At 38.0% G+C, this 19,401-nt stretch overlaps 1 protein-coding gene across 5 annotated transcripts in view; it reads right to left on the minus strand.

Moving 5' to 3' along the window:
* dock1 (dedicator of cytokinesis 1) overlaps positions 1-19,401 on the minus strand; it is a 303,583-nt gene that overhangs the window by 64,331 nt on the left and 219,851 nt on the right. For all 5 annotated transcript variants that reach the window (XM_036142018.1, XM_036142017.1, XM_036142019.1 and 2 more), the window contains 4 exons: positions 13,757-13,835; positions 12,673-12,773; positions 682-740; positions 29-177 (listed from right to left, as the gene is read on the minus strand). In XM_036142018.1, coding sequence (XP_035997911.1) covers positions 29-177; positions 682-740; positions 12,673-12,773; positions 13,757-13,835 — 388 coding nt within the window. The remainder of the gene's footprint in view (positions 1-28; positions 178-681; positions 741-12,672; positions 12,774-13,756; positions 13,836-19,401) is intronic.

Below are 19,401 nucleotides of genomic sequence, written 5' to 3' on the forward strand. Positions count from 1 at the left end.
CCTTTATTTCCTATTTCTGAATACGCACCCGTTGGAAGCTGCATGTGAAGTGAAACTCGCACTGCATCATGTCAAAGAAGATGGGGATGGTGGCCTTTCGCAGCTCGATCTCAGGAACAAGGGTCATCTCCAGAACTGGACCCACCATTTCAGGGATGAATCTTATCTTGTGGGGGCCTTAAAGATAAAAGACAGATAAAAGGTAAGGTAATATGTGACATATAATTTTTACACTTTAATTCTGATGGTGGATCATCCTCTCAGATTAGCTGCAGAAAATTTAACGTCTCTTAAAAGTTGGCAAAATCTTCCCTCTTAGAATAAAAGTCGAGCTGTAAATAACCTCTACTGTCATCAAAATACCTAAGAGGGATGATCCAGTCTAATCTTTAGGAATTAATGGATCAGATGGTGTTAGGCACAATAAAAAAGGAGGCAAATGTGCCTCTATCCAACACCTCCTCGCTGTGCTACAGGACAATTTTGACCCGACATCAACAGGGAGACTTTCATCACATTATACAGCTAATTAACACTTGACCGTATATATTTCGCTACAGATCTTTGCCTGGCAGATAGATAACATCTGCCAGGAGACTGAGAGAGTGCTAATTGTGTTCATATCAGCTGCGCACTGCTGAGGTGTGAGCACAGGAACAAAAGCAAACGCAGTGAAATTACCTAAATTGTACCACATATCCCTGATTTCAAAGCCAATCTGTCGCCTCATGTCCTGGTACCTGAAACAAAAAAAAAAAACATGACAAAGAGAAAAATTACTCCCGCTGCTGTTGAATAAGGAGGTTGTTGGCAGCCAAGAGGTTTGAGGTTTAAAAATCAAAATTTGATTAGCGCATGTTTATTCAGTGAGAAAAATGCAATGTTTATGAATTGCTGTTTTTAACAAACCACCAGTCGCACAACTGTAATACAGGAAATATCTTTGACATGACTGTGATTTAAGTATTTTGTTTACTTCCTACTTTATTTAGTAAAAGTTGATCAGAGTTTCCAGCATTCTAAGAGGAAGCTTTTTGACAGCAAAATGATTATATGGGAATGACGTCAAACCCACTGTTAAGTACAGTGGAGGATCTATTATGCTGTGGGCCTGTTTCTCTTCCAAAGGCCCCCATAATTAGTGATGCGAAGCAATTATAGCACTATTGATATTGGAAACATTTTTGTTTACTGTGATAAGTACTGTTATTGTTCGCAAACACAACGGTTCAGGTCCTTTTTCCATTTTTCCACTCTTGGAGCATCAATAAACATATTAGAAAATGCAATTATTTTCTGACTGGTTGCACTGACATCAAGTTAGAACCCAAAAAGATGCTAAAAAGTTTTATTCAATGAATTTATTTTTTATTGCAGTTAAATACTACAAGATGACATGATCCATATTTAAAAGTCTTTCACACCCGTCCTTAGTGGGAACCTTGTTAGAGTGCTTGACGTAATTAAATGACAACCTGGTGACAGGTCCTCAGCTGGTCTGGCAGCGAGATCACAAGCTGATTTTTCATTCGGGTGATATGGCTCACTGCCCAGGGTGGCATGGCTTAGGGGTCACTGTGAGCACTTGATATTTGTTATTGCTAGATTTCACTTGCGCAACCAAATAGTTTTGTTTTGTAGTCAGCACTGTAAAAAAAAAAAATGCAAACATCCTCTGACCCATCTAGCCATAAGACTTGCCGTTTCTGAAATGGGTGTTTAGTAAATGGCAATTACACTGTTTTCTAAAGGAACTAAGACTACATTTAATCGTCACAAATTCAAAATCTATAAAATGTGATCAAACATAAACCTAATTGCACACAATGAGACCGTTCAAAACAAAGTTTGAGATTGATGAGACTGCTATGAGTAGAAATTGATACAGGGAGGATTTTTGTTGCTATTTTGGAATTAGGACCGTCTTAGATTGTTGTTAGGGCACAAATTAAGAAGAAAGAAGAAAAAAAAGACAGAAATGGTTTGCTTGACAAAGAAAAAAACAACAACACATTTCTTCCATGGCAATCTCACTCCCCAGACCTAATTCTTATAGAAAACACTCAAAGAGTTGTTGGTCACAGCTTTAATATTTGAACTGACATGATAAAACTGACATGAGTCCAAATCAAGTATGACGTTCAAAGACAGCTGGGTAAAATATTAATACCTCCAGACAACTGAATGGAAAAACATCAAGCAACCCGCAATTTCTCAATCATTAAACCTGGCCTTTACAGGGTCTCTACTACCTTCCAGTAACCATAAAGATGTATACAGCAACATTTAATGTATCAATTAGTTTTGGGTTGGCTTCCTCTGGAAAATATAGAAAAACAAATGAGATTCATGAAATGGGATTCATGATGAAATGGATTCAATGTGCCTGGGTGATAGTAAGATAGCTGCCTTTGTTCTTCCAGGATCTTATCTGGTAAACAAACACAAAATGATGAGATATTTCTACTTGAGCTGGTTTATGACACAGACACACTTGATTTGAGTCAGTTGGCTATTAGGTATAACCTTCCCTCTGCTCTGGTTATGTAATTAGGGACCCAGAAAAAAAAGAATAGCTTAGGCAGTCTTTAACACTTTCTTTTAGGTCATCTGTGACAACAAGCCTCCGATAAAAGATTTCTAGAGAAATGTAGAAGGATCGCTTTCATTCCCCTGTTCTGTGTGGCTTTACTCAATTGCCCGCTTATAAGCTGATCAGCTCTGTCATGTCCGGGTCATGAACCGCTCTCCGTGGACAGCTCGGTGCCGTTCTCCTAACTTCGAACACTGTCCTCGGTCATAGACAGGACAAATGGTGAGTTAGAGAGGACAATAATTGAACAATAGGGAGACTGACAAGACTGGAAAGAGGGGAGAGAAGGGGAAGGTACAAAGTGAGGCCAGCTCAGAGAAAATGGATTTGGAATGGACACAACAAGCCTCCTGATTAACTTTATGCACTGGTGTACTGAAAAAGTCATTTTTGCCATTTTTTGTGCAGATTGAGTGCCATGTAAATAGAATTGTTTATATGCCATTTAAACTTATTATATTAGTATCGTGTGCAAATTCATGACAGTTATGAATACTATTATCTTTGTAAAAATAGGTTGATATAATCCCAAAAGTATTACAAAATAAAGACGGTACCTTACTAAGAGTGGATATTATTATTATCACTTCAAGTCCAACTTATTTCTAAACCACTTCTAAAAAAAACAAGTTAAACCAAAGTTCTGGACTTTAATATAATTTGTAAAGGACATAAAACCACACAGAAAAACAATTAAAAAAAGATATAAAACATAGCAGAAGGGTAACAAATATAAGTAAAACTGAAAAAAAAAAATCAATGTAATACACCCACTGTGCAAAGTATCAAAGGCCACTAGGAATAGACATGTTTTTGAAGACACTTAGAATAAAAGATGCAGTTTAAAAAAAAAAAAAAAATCCACTCTTAAGAAGTTAGCTTCATCCAAGAAACAAACAAATGTAGTACAACTTCAAAAACAACACAGATGGTAAAGACAGTACCACACGACTCATAGCAACAGTAAATTGAACCTCCAAGTGTCTTTACAAGACAGAAACAACTGACTTGCTCTGAGCCTCAGCCTACATTCAGGGACAACCAAAACCAGCTGGTCAGCATGATCTAATGACCCACGGAGGAAGATAATGCTGACCAGTCCACAGAGGCACAGGGGAGCAAGGCCGTTTAAGCATTTATAAGCACAAAAGGAGGATTCAAAAAATCAATTCTGTGGTTTCACAAGGAGCCAGTGGAGAATATTGGCGAGATGTGCTAATTTCTGCTTGTTCCAGGTATAAGATGGGTAGCAGGGTATTGAGCAACTTGAAGGCAGCAGTGTGAAGGCCTCACTACCCAAAACATAAAGTGCATTTTAGCAATCGGGACTTGTGATTAAAAGATATTAGCACACCAAGGTCATATCCTTGACAGAACTGGTTATGTTTTGCCATCTACCTTGACTGAGGGAATGTTTTATGCAAAGTAGAGCTGATCTCTTCATTAAATTTAATAGAATCGTGACCTTCAGATTGGTAACATACAGGTTGAGGTAAAGATCAAGAGAACCAAGGTTGGCAAAAGACGCGTGTAAGATAATGGAAGGCCTGAATAAAAGATAAATAAAAAATCAGCTTTTTTTCATTAAAAGGTAAAGAATTTTAAAACAATACAGGCCTTCAACACACTGGAAGAGGCTGAATTGAGCATGAATTAGAATTAGAACCAGGTTTAGTCGCCAAGGTTCTTCATACAACAAGGACTTTGCCTTAGGTTCCACTTTGCTCACATGGAAGATATTATTTGGTATTAGAGGCAGGCAAATTCAGCGGGTATGTGCAGATCAGTAAAAGGTGACACAATGTATTCCGAGAATAGACCCCAAATGGTTTAGGTAGTGAGAAAAACAAGAGGTCAGAGGATCGAACCCTGAAGGACTCCAAAGAATAGAGCCGCTAAGGTGGACAGAAAATGTTAAATATAAACAGAAACTCATGTCACTCAGTTATGAATAAAGCAATTCAATCCTGCATCCTTATCTCAAACCCAATTATCCAGACGTTAAAATTAGAAAATTATGGTCAACAGTATTAAATCCTGTAGTGAGAGCTAAAAGTGCAAGGATCACCAAGCTTCAAGAATCATTTCCTAAAACGGTTTAACTGAAAACCCTTAACTTTATTCACTTTCACATATCGCCTCTTACACTTTCATTACATTAGTTTTATATATAGTATATAAAGTAATACAAAATTAAAGTAATTACTGGTGAATGTGATACTTCTACTGAATGTTAAAAGAATCAGAATCTGCTTTAATCTGAAAGTTAAAGACAATAAATACATTTTAGGTAAAAGTATTAAAAAAAATACACATTTTAACAAAATAAAAGGAGTCCAAAATATTAAATATAACTCCTGAAATTCAGTTTGAATTCTATTGCTATCCACCCTGAATGGTGTGTCTCGCTTTTTAACAACCGGCTAAAATAAAAGTTTAACTAATTCTGTTTATTGAATAAAGACAAACGCCAGACGAGTGGTGAGCTGTTTTTTTTTTTTAATAAACCTCAAAAAATGGTGATTTCAAGTTAATAATGCAGGCTTACGGCTCTTATTGGAAAGTATTAAAGGCAAGCGCTTTGGACAAAACAGACTTGGATGGGTCCACCTTGCTATTATTTTGACAGTTTAGCTTGGCATATATTAGCAGGTTTTTTACTACAATGCAAACAGCCTAGCATACCTGACCTGCTTCTAAGAAATCCAACAGAAAAACCGCACTGTTCCTAAGTTGCCATTCATCTGGTTTACAGATATCTAATTCAACAATAGCGACAGGTAAGTGAGTGGAGGCAGTATGTTGAAGTTAAGGACTTAATTTCTGTTATGTCACAGAAAAACATCTATGTCTTTATATGAGAAAATGCATGAAAAATGTTAGGCATACCAGTCCAAAAAAAAAAAAAAAGGAAATCTGACTCAGGGCCGGATTGTTATGATCTCAAGGTTTTAGCTTACAGTGTGAAGCCCCGAGATGAAAATATGAATGTATGGTTTCTTTTGCAGAAAGGAACTCTTTTTTTTTTTTTTTTTTGGTAAATTTCTTACAAAGTTAAGCTTGAGCCTGACACTGTTTTATAATTGAAAAGTTGAATAAAAGCAATAGCCCCAAGGAAGAATTTCTATCATGTCTTCCTTTTGTCCAACTAATCTATTAAAGAAATCTTTACCCAGGTACCACTGCATGTTGATAAAGTAATTAGACTTATTCTTATTGGTGGTTCACCACTGGGAATAACTGCAATGAACTCAATATTTGTTTCTGCTTTCATGTGGCTCAGCAGGTTGATGGAGACACATAGAAAAAAAAAAGAAGCTGCATAAATCTCTCCAAACAGCTGGGCTGTGTCTGTAAGCTTTTGTTCATCCGGTAATTGAGATAAATAAAAGGGATCTTGTATAAAACAAGAGATCACCAAGGGATGCTGCAGGACCTGTTCATATGTATTCATTTACAGGCACTTCAGTATCTAATAGTTCTATATTTTTAGGGTTTCTTATATTCCTTTGATGGTATGTTGGAAGTAAATGTATAAGGTGTGAGATAGGGCTGCAAACTTATCGTTATCTCAGTATCACAGATCACAACGTGCATATCGCAAAGAACTGCCTGGAGTGCAACAAGTGTTTGCCAGTTATTTAAACACCATTGATTCAGGCTGTCAGGGCCTGTAAGATGTTTGGTGACATGTGTTGTTTAGTTCAGCGTAAAAAGTTTGAGAAGGTAAGGAGAGAGACGTTGATCAGAAACCCATGGCTAAGTTGTGTCACTGCCAAAACATCACATGTCGGACAACCTTTCTATTAAAACATTGTGTTTAAGATGGAAATGATGAATGCTTTTGTTTCTTAGTAGCAGATTAGACTCCTCGTTATCTGGGATGTTTGCTTACTTTGATCCCGAAGCAGAGAAACATCAACACTTTAATGTTTTCTGTATTTATCACAACCTATATTGTTATTGCAACATTTACCAATATTGCATATTGTAACTTTTTCTAATATCATGCAGCCCTCAGATAGAAATCCTTTCTAATGAAAACAAAAATAAATAATTGCCTCCCACAGGGCAAATATCCCAGTTCAGACCCAGAAACCTAAAATTGTCTAAATTATTTTAAAACTCCTTTCTGATACATGCTAAACCTCTCTGAAACAGAAAGGCTAGTACATATGGGCAATGACTTAGTATATAAGAGCAGAGCCTGATCTTCATTTGTTTTGTAATGGAAAATGCATTAATTTTGTGACATATTAAAGACTTCTCAAACACAAATATGGACCAATTAGAATCTGATAAAGGTGAGAACACAACACAATTCACACTACGGTGATGACAGATAGCTGGAACACTAAGTCTGTAGCCAGGCCACTGAGACAACCTGTAGTGTTACTTGTGAGCACAAAGTTTATTTGAAGCAAAATCTTGTTTAACTAGGGTTTTCACTTTTTATGCATTTTATACCAGGTAAAAAATATCTCCTGAGATTCACTGTTTTGGATAATTTATTAACCTCACCAAACATTCTTATTGCATATCTACCCATGGTAATTAGCTGCAATGGTAAGTTCTTTTTTCCCTCCAGTGTCTAAATGAATGAAATCAGGTCCATTTTTGACTTCGCTTCCATCCCTGTATGTGCCGCATTTGCCTGAAGTGATTTTTTTAGGGCCAATCAACTCACTGTAGGCACACTTATGGAGTTTATGTGACCAGACCTATGTGCCCTCTGAATAAGGTTTACATATTTACCAAAAAAGGAAAATCACTATAGGGGATGTCAACCCTCCACAAAATTATTACATGGAGAAAAGTGAGACTTCCAGACGCTTCCAATCACTACCATTATCTTTTACACAACTACGGCACAGTTTTTGAATAATTTGGCAAAAGACGGGCCGTTAGACATGACGTCTGCCTGAATGATGCCAGAATTTCTCTTGTGATGTGTTTTTTGTCACAAGCGGTCATTAACCACTGCAGTGCATTACAGGCAGACTAGAATCACAACAGAATCTCCAGGCTGCTGTTCGCAGACATTTCAAAGACGACTTCTTGGTATCTGGAAAAAAAATAATAAAAAAAAAAATCGCCAAACAAATCTTATGTGACCGCATATGAGCTGGAAAGCTTATCAATCCTTTCCTCTTGGCTGGCTGTTGTGTTATCCAATGTAGCCGAGTTTAGTTCTCAAAACATAATTTCATCGTTCATCGGCTGGTTTCAGCTGCCTTCAGCTCAGTTTTTTAACTTCTCCACTATGTTTTGGCTTTAGACAAGGAAATCAATAGAATAACCCATACACGTTTTACAGGGCTGCAGAGATTCACTTACTAAAATCTAGGACATTGATTATAATAATTGGTTGCGATCAATATTTTCAGTTTAAACAATTTTTAGGGTTTCATCTTTTTTCCCCATACATTTCTGAAATAAATTCTCAACTGTTTTCTTCCAAACTGTCATATGTCAAAAGAGTCCCTTACCTCCATGCAGTCTGTGGCAACATGTGTGTCTAAAGCACCTAAAAACTACAAAATAAATGTGCATATAAAGACATCCAAAAGTTTCTAGATCAGGGGTCACCAACATGGTGCCCCCGGGCACCAGGTAGCCCCAGAGGACCACATGTGGTGCCCACGAGCCTGTTCTAAAAACAGCACAACCCGCCTATTTTTCCTCACTGTACTGATTCCTACTGTTCTTCAGTTTTGCATTGCATTGCATTGAAATGACTGTTGTCATTTCAGCTATTAACTTTTTGTTCTCTCTCTTTTTTCTTCATAGTAGGTACACCTGGTCTGACATTCTGTTAACTGTGACATCATCCAGGGAAGACAGATCACCCGCTATTACCATCTAATGTAGAACAGATTCCTGGATCAATGTGTGCTTCTGTGTTTGTTTGTCTCTCTTGTTGTGTCTCTGCTCTGTCTTCTGTAACCCCCAGTCGGTCGAAGCAGATGACCGTTCATACTGAGCCCGGTTCTGCCGGAGGTTTTTCCTTCCTGTTAATGAAGATTTTTCTTTCCACTGTCGCTTTATGCTTGCTCAGTATGAGGGATTGCTGCAAAGCCATGGACAATGCAGACGACTCCCTGTGGCTCTACGCTTCTCCAGGAGTGAATGCTGCTTGTTGGGACTTTGATGCAATCAACTGGTTCCCTTATATAGGACATTTTTTGACCAATCTGTATAATATGATTGAATTTGACTTTGTAAAGTGCCTTTGAGATGACATGTTTCATGAATTGCCCCTATATAAATAAAATTGAATTGAATTGAAAGTATTTGTGTGCATTTGTTGATGGGCATTCCGAAGTTAATTTATTTATCTGCATGTATTTTCTTTTCAGGCGGGGCATCGGTTAAAGAAAAGACTTACAAGCCAGAGAGAAGTAAACCGGGAATGTGCAGCACACGTCTGAAGGTTTTGGGGATTGTTTTGAATAGATAACAAGCAAAAAAAAAAAAAAGTATTGGTTTGTTTTTCAGTTCTTTATATTTTGTCAGTGGCACACATTTCCAGCATATACAACTGGGTGCCCTCTGTCATGTCCTTCCATGCTCAGATTAAAGCCTGTCCAAGATGACGGAATCACACAGGTCTCTTCTAGGACACACCGACCTCCGTCTCATCTTCAACAATGCACACTGACGCTGTGTCACCTTGTTGCAATTCCACAAAGCAATAAGTGCAGCATCTGCTGACCCACAACTATCATCAAGCCCGAGCCTTTCATACCAACAAATCAGAATACTTCAGAGCACCGACAGAATTTTAAAAACCAAACTGACTATTTTGCCGATACCATAAGAAGGCACCCTAACACACTTTGACATAATTGATCAGTGCACTGAAAGACTTCTTAAACAAGAAGCTGCGTCACCTCTTTACGGCCTCGGCAAGTCTAAGGTCTTCGCAGTATTCTCCAGCCAAAAAGGAGCTGTGTTGCAGAGCCAGTGTTGCAGAGATTGATTGCTGGGAGAGTATTGGCAGAATTATAAAACACAGTATTAATGAATGCCGGTCTCTAAATGATTATGTGGCCGCATGCATTATATATAACCCTCTATCAGTCTTTTTGCATCTCACTGTATACGTGCGCAGAGATTCTCACAGCGATGCTTGCGCGTGAGTGGCAGGAAGTAGGCTGGTTTTCCATATTAAGACGTGCAGAGGACTGTGCACGAGGCACCGCTTTCTCCTCTACGCAGAGACAGAGGCGGCTTGCTTTTCTGTCACACTCCTCCAGACCCGGAGACAGACAGCTGTGACTGTCGGCTGTCAGGACCTACAACGCGTACCTGTCAGTGACGCGCGGAAAGCTCTCGCAGAGGTTAAATAAAAGTAGCGCGTCTGCAGAGGGTCATTGAGGAGCGGGCCCCGGCAGGCCGGGCAGAGTAACGCAAGTGGGTCGTGAAGTAAAGATCACGACTGCGAGGGGAAAAAAGGAGATTGAATGTGAAGGGATGAGGTGATGGAAAGAGAGGAGATGGAGAGCAAAATACAGCGTGACAAGCACAGCTAGAGAAACTGGGGGGAAAAAAAAAAAAAGAAGAAACACGTGTTTGACTGACAAGCAGGAACTCGTAAAGACAGCTCGGATGAGATCAAAGCCTCAAGCAAAGATGAGTGAGATATTCACTAAACCTGACAATGTGATGCTCCCACTCTGCATCACTCATTCCAGCAGATCATAACAATGACATGGCTGCATGCTCATTTACTCAGCTGTATTCCTGCGTGCGCTGCAAAATCTCAATAAAGACGTCAATATGTCAATGTACAGTGGCTCTCAAATATCTAGAAGTTCCTGTTAAAAGTCAGGCTTTTGTGTCATGCATCTTTATTGTGACAGAAATACAGGCCGAATTTCAGTCAATTACAACTCATCACACACACACACACACACACAGAGATCTATATTTCAAGCTTTTGCTAATTTGTACAGCTAATGAAAACCCAACATTCAGCTTTTCAGAAATGGTTGTTAGTAAAGAAAAATAAGCTAATAAGTGATTTTGAATGACATCTGGGTTTTAGACTTAGTCTTAGACAACTTTATTTGTCATTTTGTATGCACGTGTGTACAAAACAAAATTTCGTTTGCATACAGCTTAAAAAATTCACAGTAAATTTTAATTGTTTTACTGGATCATTTAAATAAATCAACCTTCTGTTTATTGTCTAGTTTATTGAGATGGTGGGAAGAAGTACAAAATAATAAAGTTCCGCTGTCTTATTATGATTTCTCTGGCATTTTCCCCCATTCACAGCATTTAGTCCTTTTTACATCACACTAAAATTCGGGACTTTAGACGCCTTTTCCCACATCTGTGTTTTTTGGGAGGACTGAGATGGGATTGCGTGGTCGGAAAACCAACCTGTAGGCAGATTTAAGGTGCTTATGCTCTACATGTGACAACAACCTTCTTTGTTTGCCAAATGTCTGCACTAAGCTGTAGGCTTTCAAGACAGAAGCACTTTCTTCTAAATAAAACAACGAGGGCTGGCTAAAATCTTCTCAATCCTTGCAGAAGGATGTGTTATGGTCTGATCAACCCTTTGAACCACAAACAAAAAGTGTACTTTGGGACAAAAACGAATAATGTGCTTAGACAAAAGAACACCACACCCCTTGTGGCACACGGAAGCGGCATCATGGGGTTACTTTACTTCAGATGCAACTGTGGTTTTAGAAAACGTGGATGAAATTAGGAGCAAATCCAAATATCAGTAGATGATGACTGAAAATCCATAGGTGTCAGCTACAAGGTTATAGAGAAAGAGGGATTTTATTTTTATTTGACAAGGGCCCCAAACATACAGTTAAATCAACAAAAGGAATGGTTTCGCTTGAAGAAAATATGAGTTTTAGAACGACCTTGCCAGAGTCCAAAACGAAATCTAATAAAAAAACTGTCAGATAAACTGAAGAAACCTGTGAAGAGGTGTCCTTTGAAAAGTTTTAGTTTCAGGGTGTGCGCACTTATCCACCCAGGTAAGTAAGCCTTTTATCAGTTAAAACAAATCTCTAACAGGTGTTTGTTGTTTTTTTTTGGTTGAATTGCACAATATATATGTCACATTAAAGGTGGACATTAAAAGATCACATTTTTTCATCAGAAAAAAACTGGCATTTTAATAGGCATGTGTGTAAACTTATAGGAGGCACTGCATGACAAAATCAGAAAGGATGGAACTAAGATTTCTATTCCTAACAGCTTGATCTGTATTCAGAGAGTGTTTATAACCATCACTTTCTGCCTGCCTGTGTTCAGTACTTGATATAAAGCTTAAAGAAATGCAGGAACATTTCAAGATCCCAGCTATGGATTTGGCAAACACTAAGAACACGATGAACAAAACTACCACGAAATTACTAAATGAAACAAATCATTGTCATAACATGGAAGCAGGACACGGTTTCACTGCATCATTGTCCGTCCACTTTGCAATTATGTGCTTCTTTTTGTCTAGGACATTAAATCCATAATAAAATACATAGATGCTTTTGGTTGTAAGTTGAAACGGTCAAAAGCGGAGGAGCACTCTTACCCTGCAAACGTCTTGGCCATCATCTAGCCAGAGGGTTTATCTCCATTTTCTGGCGGGAGTTGATCAGGGCCAGTAATAAAACACTGGCCAATAAGGACCGTCACTGTCAAGCACCAGCCTGTGTGATGTATGGTTCGCTGACAAAAACCCCTCCAAATGAAGATGAGAGCCAATATGCTCAACGTTTTCCCAGAAAGCATTTCTGTCTGAATGCAATAGCATACTCTCTGAGAAATACTAAAAGAGATAAATACGTCCCCAGCTGAAAAAAAAAAAAAAACCAGCAGATGAGTGGGTAGAAATAAGAAATGTTCTAACCTTTATGAACTTAAAACTGAAACAACTATGCTATGAACGGAAGGGGAAAAAACATCCAGAACAGCCTTTCCAGAAGCCGTCAGTTGTTTGGTATCCCTGTAAGCTTTGATGCGATTGTGTTGAGGAGGGAATCCAAGGTGAAGTCGGGGGGGAAAAGGGGAACGTCCTGTGGATTAAAGGTGGAGGCCGTACTCACTTGTGGAAGATCTTGGATCTTTTGTCGCTCGAGAAGTTCTCCAGCTGCAGCGACTCCTGAGTGAGGAAGGCCACGGCCAAGTGGAAGTAGTTGTTCCACAGCTAACCCAGATAAAGGCAGAGAGAGGTGGAGAGGGAATAAGAGACTGTTTCAATCACAGCTCAACGCCAGTTTTACAACAATGTTATTCGGTGCAGGAGAGTGTGGGCAGCAGAGCTTTATGGTTTCATTAAATCAAAAGCTGCAGATGAGATGGTTACAGTTTGCTGCTGGGAAGCTGCCCCTGCGGATGTAGAGGTTGTTGATTTAGACCAATGTCACCCAAAGGAGATTTTCTATCAGGGAAGCATACAAGTTTATTCTTCTTTGAATGTAAAATGCATAAAAAAATTCTTTAAGATGAATTATATCGTGAATGTAAGGAGCATGGTTGTATATCCGAACTAGAAGTTTAGGAACTGAGGCGTTAACAGGGTCCCTACTTATTTTTAATTACAAGCCCAAATACTTTGGCTGGATGGGCAGATGTATTTACCCAATGGGACTTGGAGTACAGTCTGGAAGTGCAAGACCTGTTTTCCTTTTCCATTATTTTCCAGACTGAGAAAGCACTTAGAATTCAGACTTTTCCAGACTGCGTAGGAAACCCTGGACAAAACACCTTGATTCTGTTCTGATCACGTGAGGTTTAACCTTTCTCTGCAAACCACAAAGACAGCTTTAAGTGCTGTGAGTCACGCTAAAATAAAGCTACATTAATCAGTCCGTAAAGGCTTTGAAAGCTCTGAGGAGTTTAGCTGTTGACAACATTCTTTCATGCGTCGGGTATTAAAATGAAAATGCTCCATTCAAAGAAGAGCAGGTTAAATATTCAACAACGGACATAAAAATTGCAGGCCATTATAATGTAATTGATGTTCTCTCTCCCCCCGTCTCTCTCTGCAATTTTTATGGTGCTTCAAATGTCACATCCAGGGTTGACTTGACAAAAAAAAAAAAAAAAGGGAAAACTATTTGGAGCTTTGTGGAGCTGATGTAAAGTAATTTAAAAAGAAGGGGTTATAAAAATCGATGCAATGCTTACCTGTAGCTCAAAGTTGGTTTGATCCAGAAATTTCTTGTTTAGCACGACTGCATACTGGCTAATAGCCCGGAGGAAAACCCTAGAAACACAAGGAAAAGTGTTTAACACTTTATGCAAATCATTGAGGATATGAAAATGTTTTTTTTTTTTTTTTTATAAACATCCAACACAAAGAAACAGAGAACAGCAAACAAAAATGCTGATTTTCACCACTTACATGTAAATCTTTTTAGTTATAGTGACAGCAACGAGGCTTGGTGTCACCTCACTCAAAGTTTCATTCAAAAAGGAAACTTAAAATGTGAAAACAACCACCGGTAACGCTTTTTAATCCTACGTATGCCTTTTTCTTCTTCTCTTGAGACTTTCCCAGACAGTATGTTCTTGCTTATCTCTTTAATTTCATCCTTTTTTCTCTGGGACACAAAGATTCCAGTTTTCAATCAGGATCCGAGTGTCAGTTGAAGCGGCCCATCACAATGCTGAGTATCTGCCTACCCTTTCCACAAAATAAAAAGATTCACAGCCTTAAATAAATGATGTTCCCGTATCTACTTTCTATGTATCTGATGTCGAATATGCCACGCACAGAGGCCGCTGCGACAGAGCTCACTTGGTTTCAACTCTGTCTCATCAATGACCCCATAGTAACATTGCCTAATATGATGCTACACTATGACAGTGCTTTGTCTGCACAGATGAAGACTGACTTCCCTCTGCATGATGGACACTTTAAATGGCTGACTTGGTGGTAGGGTAGGCTCTGTTTTAGTATATATTGAACTAATAGGGAGAGGGCACCCACTGTATGCATCTGGAGCATCAAACCTTTCATCTTAGATGGTCAGATAATCATTAGGCACTGAAACATTGTACATTTTACTTTCTCATAAATGCAACATAAATGTTACACATACTACACATAAGTGAAAGGAATTGAGGTTTCACAAAATATCTCCAAGAGGCAACACACGCAGCAAGTACAGTAGGTACAAGCTAGTTTCTAACCCACAAGAAATGTTCATCTCTCTGAGGTTTAAAGAGCTTTTACTAAGATATCTGAGAAAGTGGAGGAGTGACTGGACATTTCTCCAGCTATATGAATAGAGTAGTGCAGCACTTTCCCCTTCTTCACCAGTTGCTGCTCCACGTCGATCAGATGGCTAAAAATGCTACTACGCTTGTCTCATGTTTAGAAGAAAGACAAATTGTGCTGTGTGGAAATATTTCTCGTTACAAAAATCATGGCCAGTCATGGTGTAGAAACCGAATAACTACAACGCACATGCACACACACACATACATATACATATATATACACATACATATACATACATATATACATACATATTTAGATACATATATACATATATATATATATATACACACACATATATATATACACACACAGTAAATTGCCACAACCGGCATGCCTGTGGAGCATCTGTTTTGAGTGACAAAAGGTGACAAAAGGTGGAGTATTCAATAGTAAGACTAAAGTAGTCACTACTATGCACGTCTACATTTCAGAATCAAAAGAGCAATTGTTCTAGATAACATAACTGCAATAGACTATTGGTTAAAGTTTTGTTGAATTGTTGCTTTTCTGTATTAAATCAAAGCAAATATATTACATATACATCTATGTTTAAATGTCCCTGGAAAGACTGCTATGTCCCTTAAACCATTGTATTTTCACTCAAGTCTGTCATCTAGTGAGAATCTCATACTGGCCTATTCGTGGTCACAAGATAGACAATATGACAACAGCTTAACAAACAAATCTTACTAAACCCCACGTCATATAGATACAACAAATAATTGCCTTCAGAAGGATTTCTGCCATGTAACACTTAATGTTGCATTAATAAATGGTGCCTGATGCAGCAACATTCACAACCCCACCTTACAGCTGTTTTTAAAGACCATGAGAAACATCCATAATAAAGTGAATTATTGATCCCACTGAAAGAGGTTTTAAAAAATGGTGGTTGGCATATTTTTTGTCAAATTAATCCATGATTTTTTTGGACATGGATGCACAGAAAAAGCTGTAAAATGTATAATAAACCGCTAAACTAGCCAAACAACAGACCTCATCCGTCTTTCTGTCCATGTGTGATGAGCTTGTGCCCAGTTAAACTGGCAGCACTTCTGCACAGAGTTGATTTATGGCTTCCTTTTTACTGTTTAGGTTTACATTTTTTGGATGCAACTGCATTGAATGAAAATAGTTTTTAAGGGATGAGGTTTTCTGATGCAGTGTACTAAAAAGTTTGGCTTTGACTTTTCTTGAAATCGATTGAATATATATATATTTTTACCTTTTTATGTATTTTAGATGTGTTTTGCAATTCTGCGAAGAAAAAAAGAATGCACACCCACACATACATATTATATATATATATATATATATATATATATATATATATATATATATATATATATATATATATATATATATATATAAATGCATTCTACATATTTTTGCTGCTTTCCAATGCTTGATGTTTTGATTAATTAAAGCTCAAGTTTGAGTTGTTCGATAAGACACTGAAACATTTTCTTTTTGTAAACAGAAGCCTACATATTACAAGTTAATAAGTCTAAATATCACACATTGGTGGGAGCATGAACCTAAGAAACTTGAAGGCATTAAACAAATAATTCACAACCAGCCTTTACATTATTTTCAAGGTAAGTTATTTAAACATTTTTCTGACACAAAAATGACTTTTTGAATCCTGAAATATATGTATTAGCTAGCTATGATGACAGCATTGGTAACTGCATCATCTTGAAGCCTGTTTTTGTTCATGACTGCATAGTGTATAGATTGTTTTCATATTAAAGACAGCTTGAATGGCAAGTAACAGTAAGACCAACAAGGAGACCATGGAGACCATGGGTGTTGTTCGTGGGCATATGGAAGAAAATGTCCTGTTTTACAGCTGTTTTTACCTTTTGTTCTCCATCAATCCAAAATGTCTGCCAATGGCAAAAGATTTTATTACCCCTATCTCCACTATCTCCAGGATGAATTCATACCGTATTTAGCTTAAGCTGCAACATATTTATTCTTGGTTTGAGCCTAATTACAATGAGAATGATTGCAATTGCTGTCTGATTGTATGTCACCATTTTAGGTTTACTTGCCTTCCTACATGCTTTAGTAGAAGGGTAGTTGAATTATCCAGATAAGTGTTGAGCAATCTTTAAAGAAACAAGAGAACTCATGTTGCCTTCAACTTCATGAATCTATACCAGTATATTACCTTCCTTTTGAGAACTTATAAAGTCCCTAGATAGGACCATGCTGTAGCATATTGAGTTTTCAGTTACCTGCACACTATTTGGCAATAAAAACCAATGACGTTTGAGGGGTCTGACATAAGGCATTCTTAAAATAAAGTTTTTTTAACATCTTCGTAACTACAGTGCAAGTAAACCCTCATTAGTATAACATGGCCCGCTTATGTGGAGAACAGTGAGACCTGCACAACCACTGCATGACTGGCTAACACAAGAGCTGATGCCTGTGCATGTTAGAGTGGCATTGCTGGTCAGAACCAAAGCAGAAATTACATTTACCTAAACCCTACAAGAACACAACCCTAGTGGAAAAATTAGATGCTCTTCCTGTTGCAAGATTACCTTAATAGAAAGAAAGGCACAACAGGTTGTATCTTAACCTTGCCTGCAAGTGGAATTCTAGTGGTATTTGTGTTTGCAAAAACGAGAATCAATCTTTTCCTGCACCCGTCTCAATCGTTTGGGCCTGAACCAAAAATGATTTGGACCAATCACGTTGCAGTATTGCGGTTTAAGATGGGACATACCAGCTGTGAAAAAAGCAAGAGCTGCCAAACCCACAGCTGAACAAACATAAACATGACAGCGCAGGAGGGCGCATGCGTAGCTGCTGCTACCACACCTGTTTTGTCAGAATCCATTTTTTTACTTTGAAAGGAGAACAGGAAAAAGTGCCTTGACCAGCGTAAATTTGTTGTGTTTGCTCATGACGCCTGCTGCAGCTCCGGCAACCTGTAGTTTAATATAATATCTAACATTACATTTTCATTTAATCCCGTGATTGGCTTAAACCAACTTTGGTAGGCAGGCACATGGGGGTCGCTGGGTAGGTTCTACTGAATGTTCCTCCTTTCCCCGAACAGATTTGCCGGAAGCAGGCCCAGATTGATTATGAGCAGAACCTACAGTGCTGCACATAATCAATCTGGCTTGTCAGGTTAGCTGGCACAAAAATGGATAGAAGGTTTCCTGTGGAATCTTGTGAATAAATATCTAACAGTAGATATGGGCAAAACTGCACAGATACAGCAGACAATGGCTATGTGGTTAATTTATATTAACTGACAACTTTTTTCCATTCAGACTAATCATTTAAGTAGGATTGCGAAATATTTGTACCATCAGATATTTAAATTCTGATTGGAACCATGAAAAACTGGAATGGAACATCTCTGGTTTAAAAAGAAAGGCGGGAAGACAAACAGTCAAACACAGTCCTTTGTTGGTTTAAAGACCTTCCCTCTGGTTTTAATTTTAATTCCTGATGCAAAAGACTGAGGATTGTAATTTTAATGCTTCCAGTTCAACACTCATTGTTTGATACGTTGGCTTTTCTGGATACAGCAGTGACCAAAGCTGGAAAAGACGATGGAGTTTAAAAAAAAAATGCATGCATACAACTGGGCTTTTCATTGAAAAGCAATATAAATCGATAACTCAGTGTGTAAATTATCCACTTTATGGACTCAAACTGAAGCTTGAGACTTTGTCATTACTACCTTTTTCCTGGATAGAAATGTTATGCATTGGTGTGCATATCCATAATTCAAAGGTAGCGCTTGCCCTTTAAAAAAAATCTGCAAGAGCTGCAGTTTAGAAAACTTGCAAAGGTTTTTAAAATGGGGTTCAGTGGAAGGACTGCAATATAATCTGGTGTTAAACAGATAGCAAAAGAAAAAAAATCACACTACCTTTGTACATTCGCCCTTATAAGCCAAAAAAAAAAGGGAAAGAAAAAAAAGTCAAATCTCCACAGCAGATCTGCGTTTCTCTGACCAGGAGGTATAAAAGACTGCAGGAACACTAGAATCAAGATGTACTTAGTACATCTACCGCTGAACATTGGTTGATAGGTTAATCCGCTCTGACGCTGCTGAATTAAATGTTAATAACTTAAGTGGCATGAAGCTTTTAGAGGCAAATTATTAAAGCCATTCACAGAGATCCTGTGCCTCTGGTTGATTTAACTTAATTTCCTGGAAAAACCTGCTGTACATTAGGGTGTGTGTCAGTGTCAAACTTTATTAAAAAAAAAAAAAGTTTTATTAATCCGAAAAGATTTAATTCAAAGATCCATGATCGTTTAGCTTTTTCTTCCTTTTTTTTTACTATAAAAAAGGTTCAACCAAATATTTACTGAAGGTTGCTGAATATATAAGGATGCCACAGTTTTCAGATTTTTTCCTTTGGAAAGAAAAATATATTACTCAGTATCCTTCTTCAATCTCTTCACAATTATGTGGTACGTTGTGGTGTTCAAATGAAATCCAAACAACATGCGACGCAGCTTGCTATCCAAATGAGAAAAAGGCCAGTGAGGTACGGGTATGAGT

Source organism: Fundulus heteroclitus, chromosome 10 (genome assembly GCF_011125445.2).
Source record: "Fundulus heteroclitus isolate FHET01 chromosome 10, MU-UCD_Fhet_4.1, whole genome shotgun sequence".
NCBI lineage: Eukaryota > Metazoa > Chordata > Actinopteri > Cyprinodontiformes > Fundulidae > Fundulus > Fundulus heteroclitus.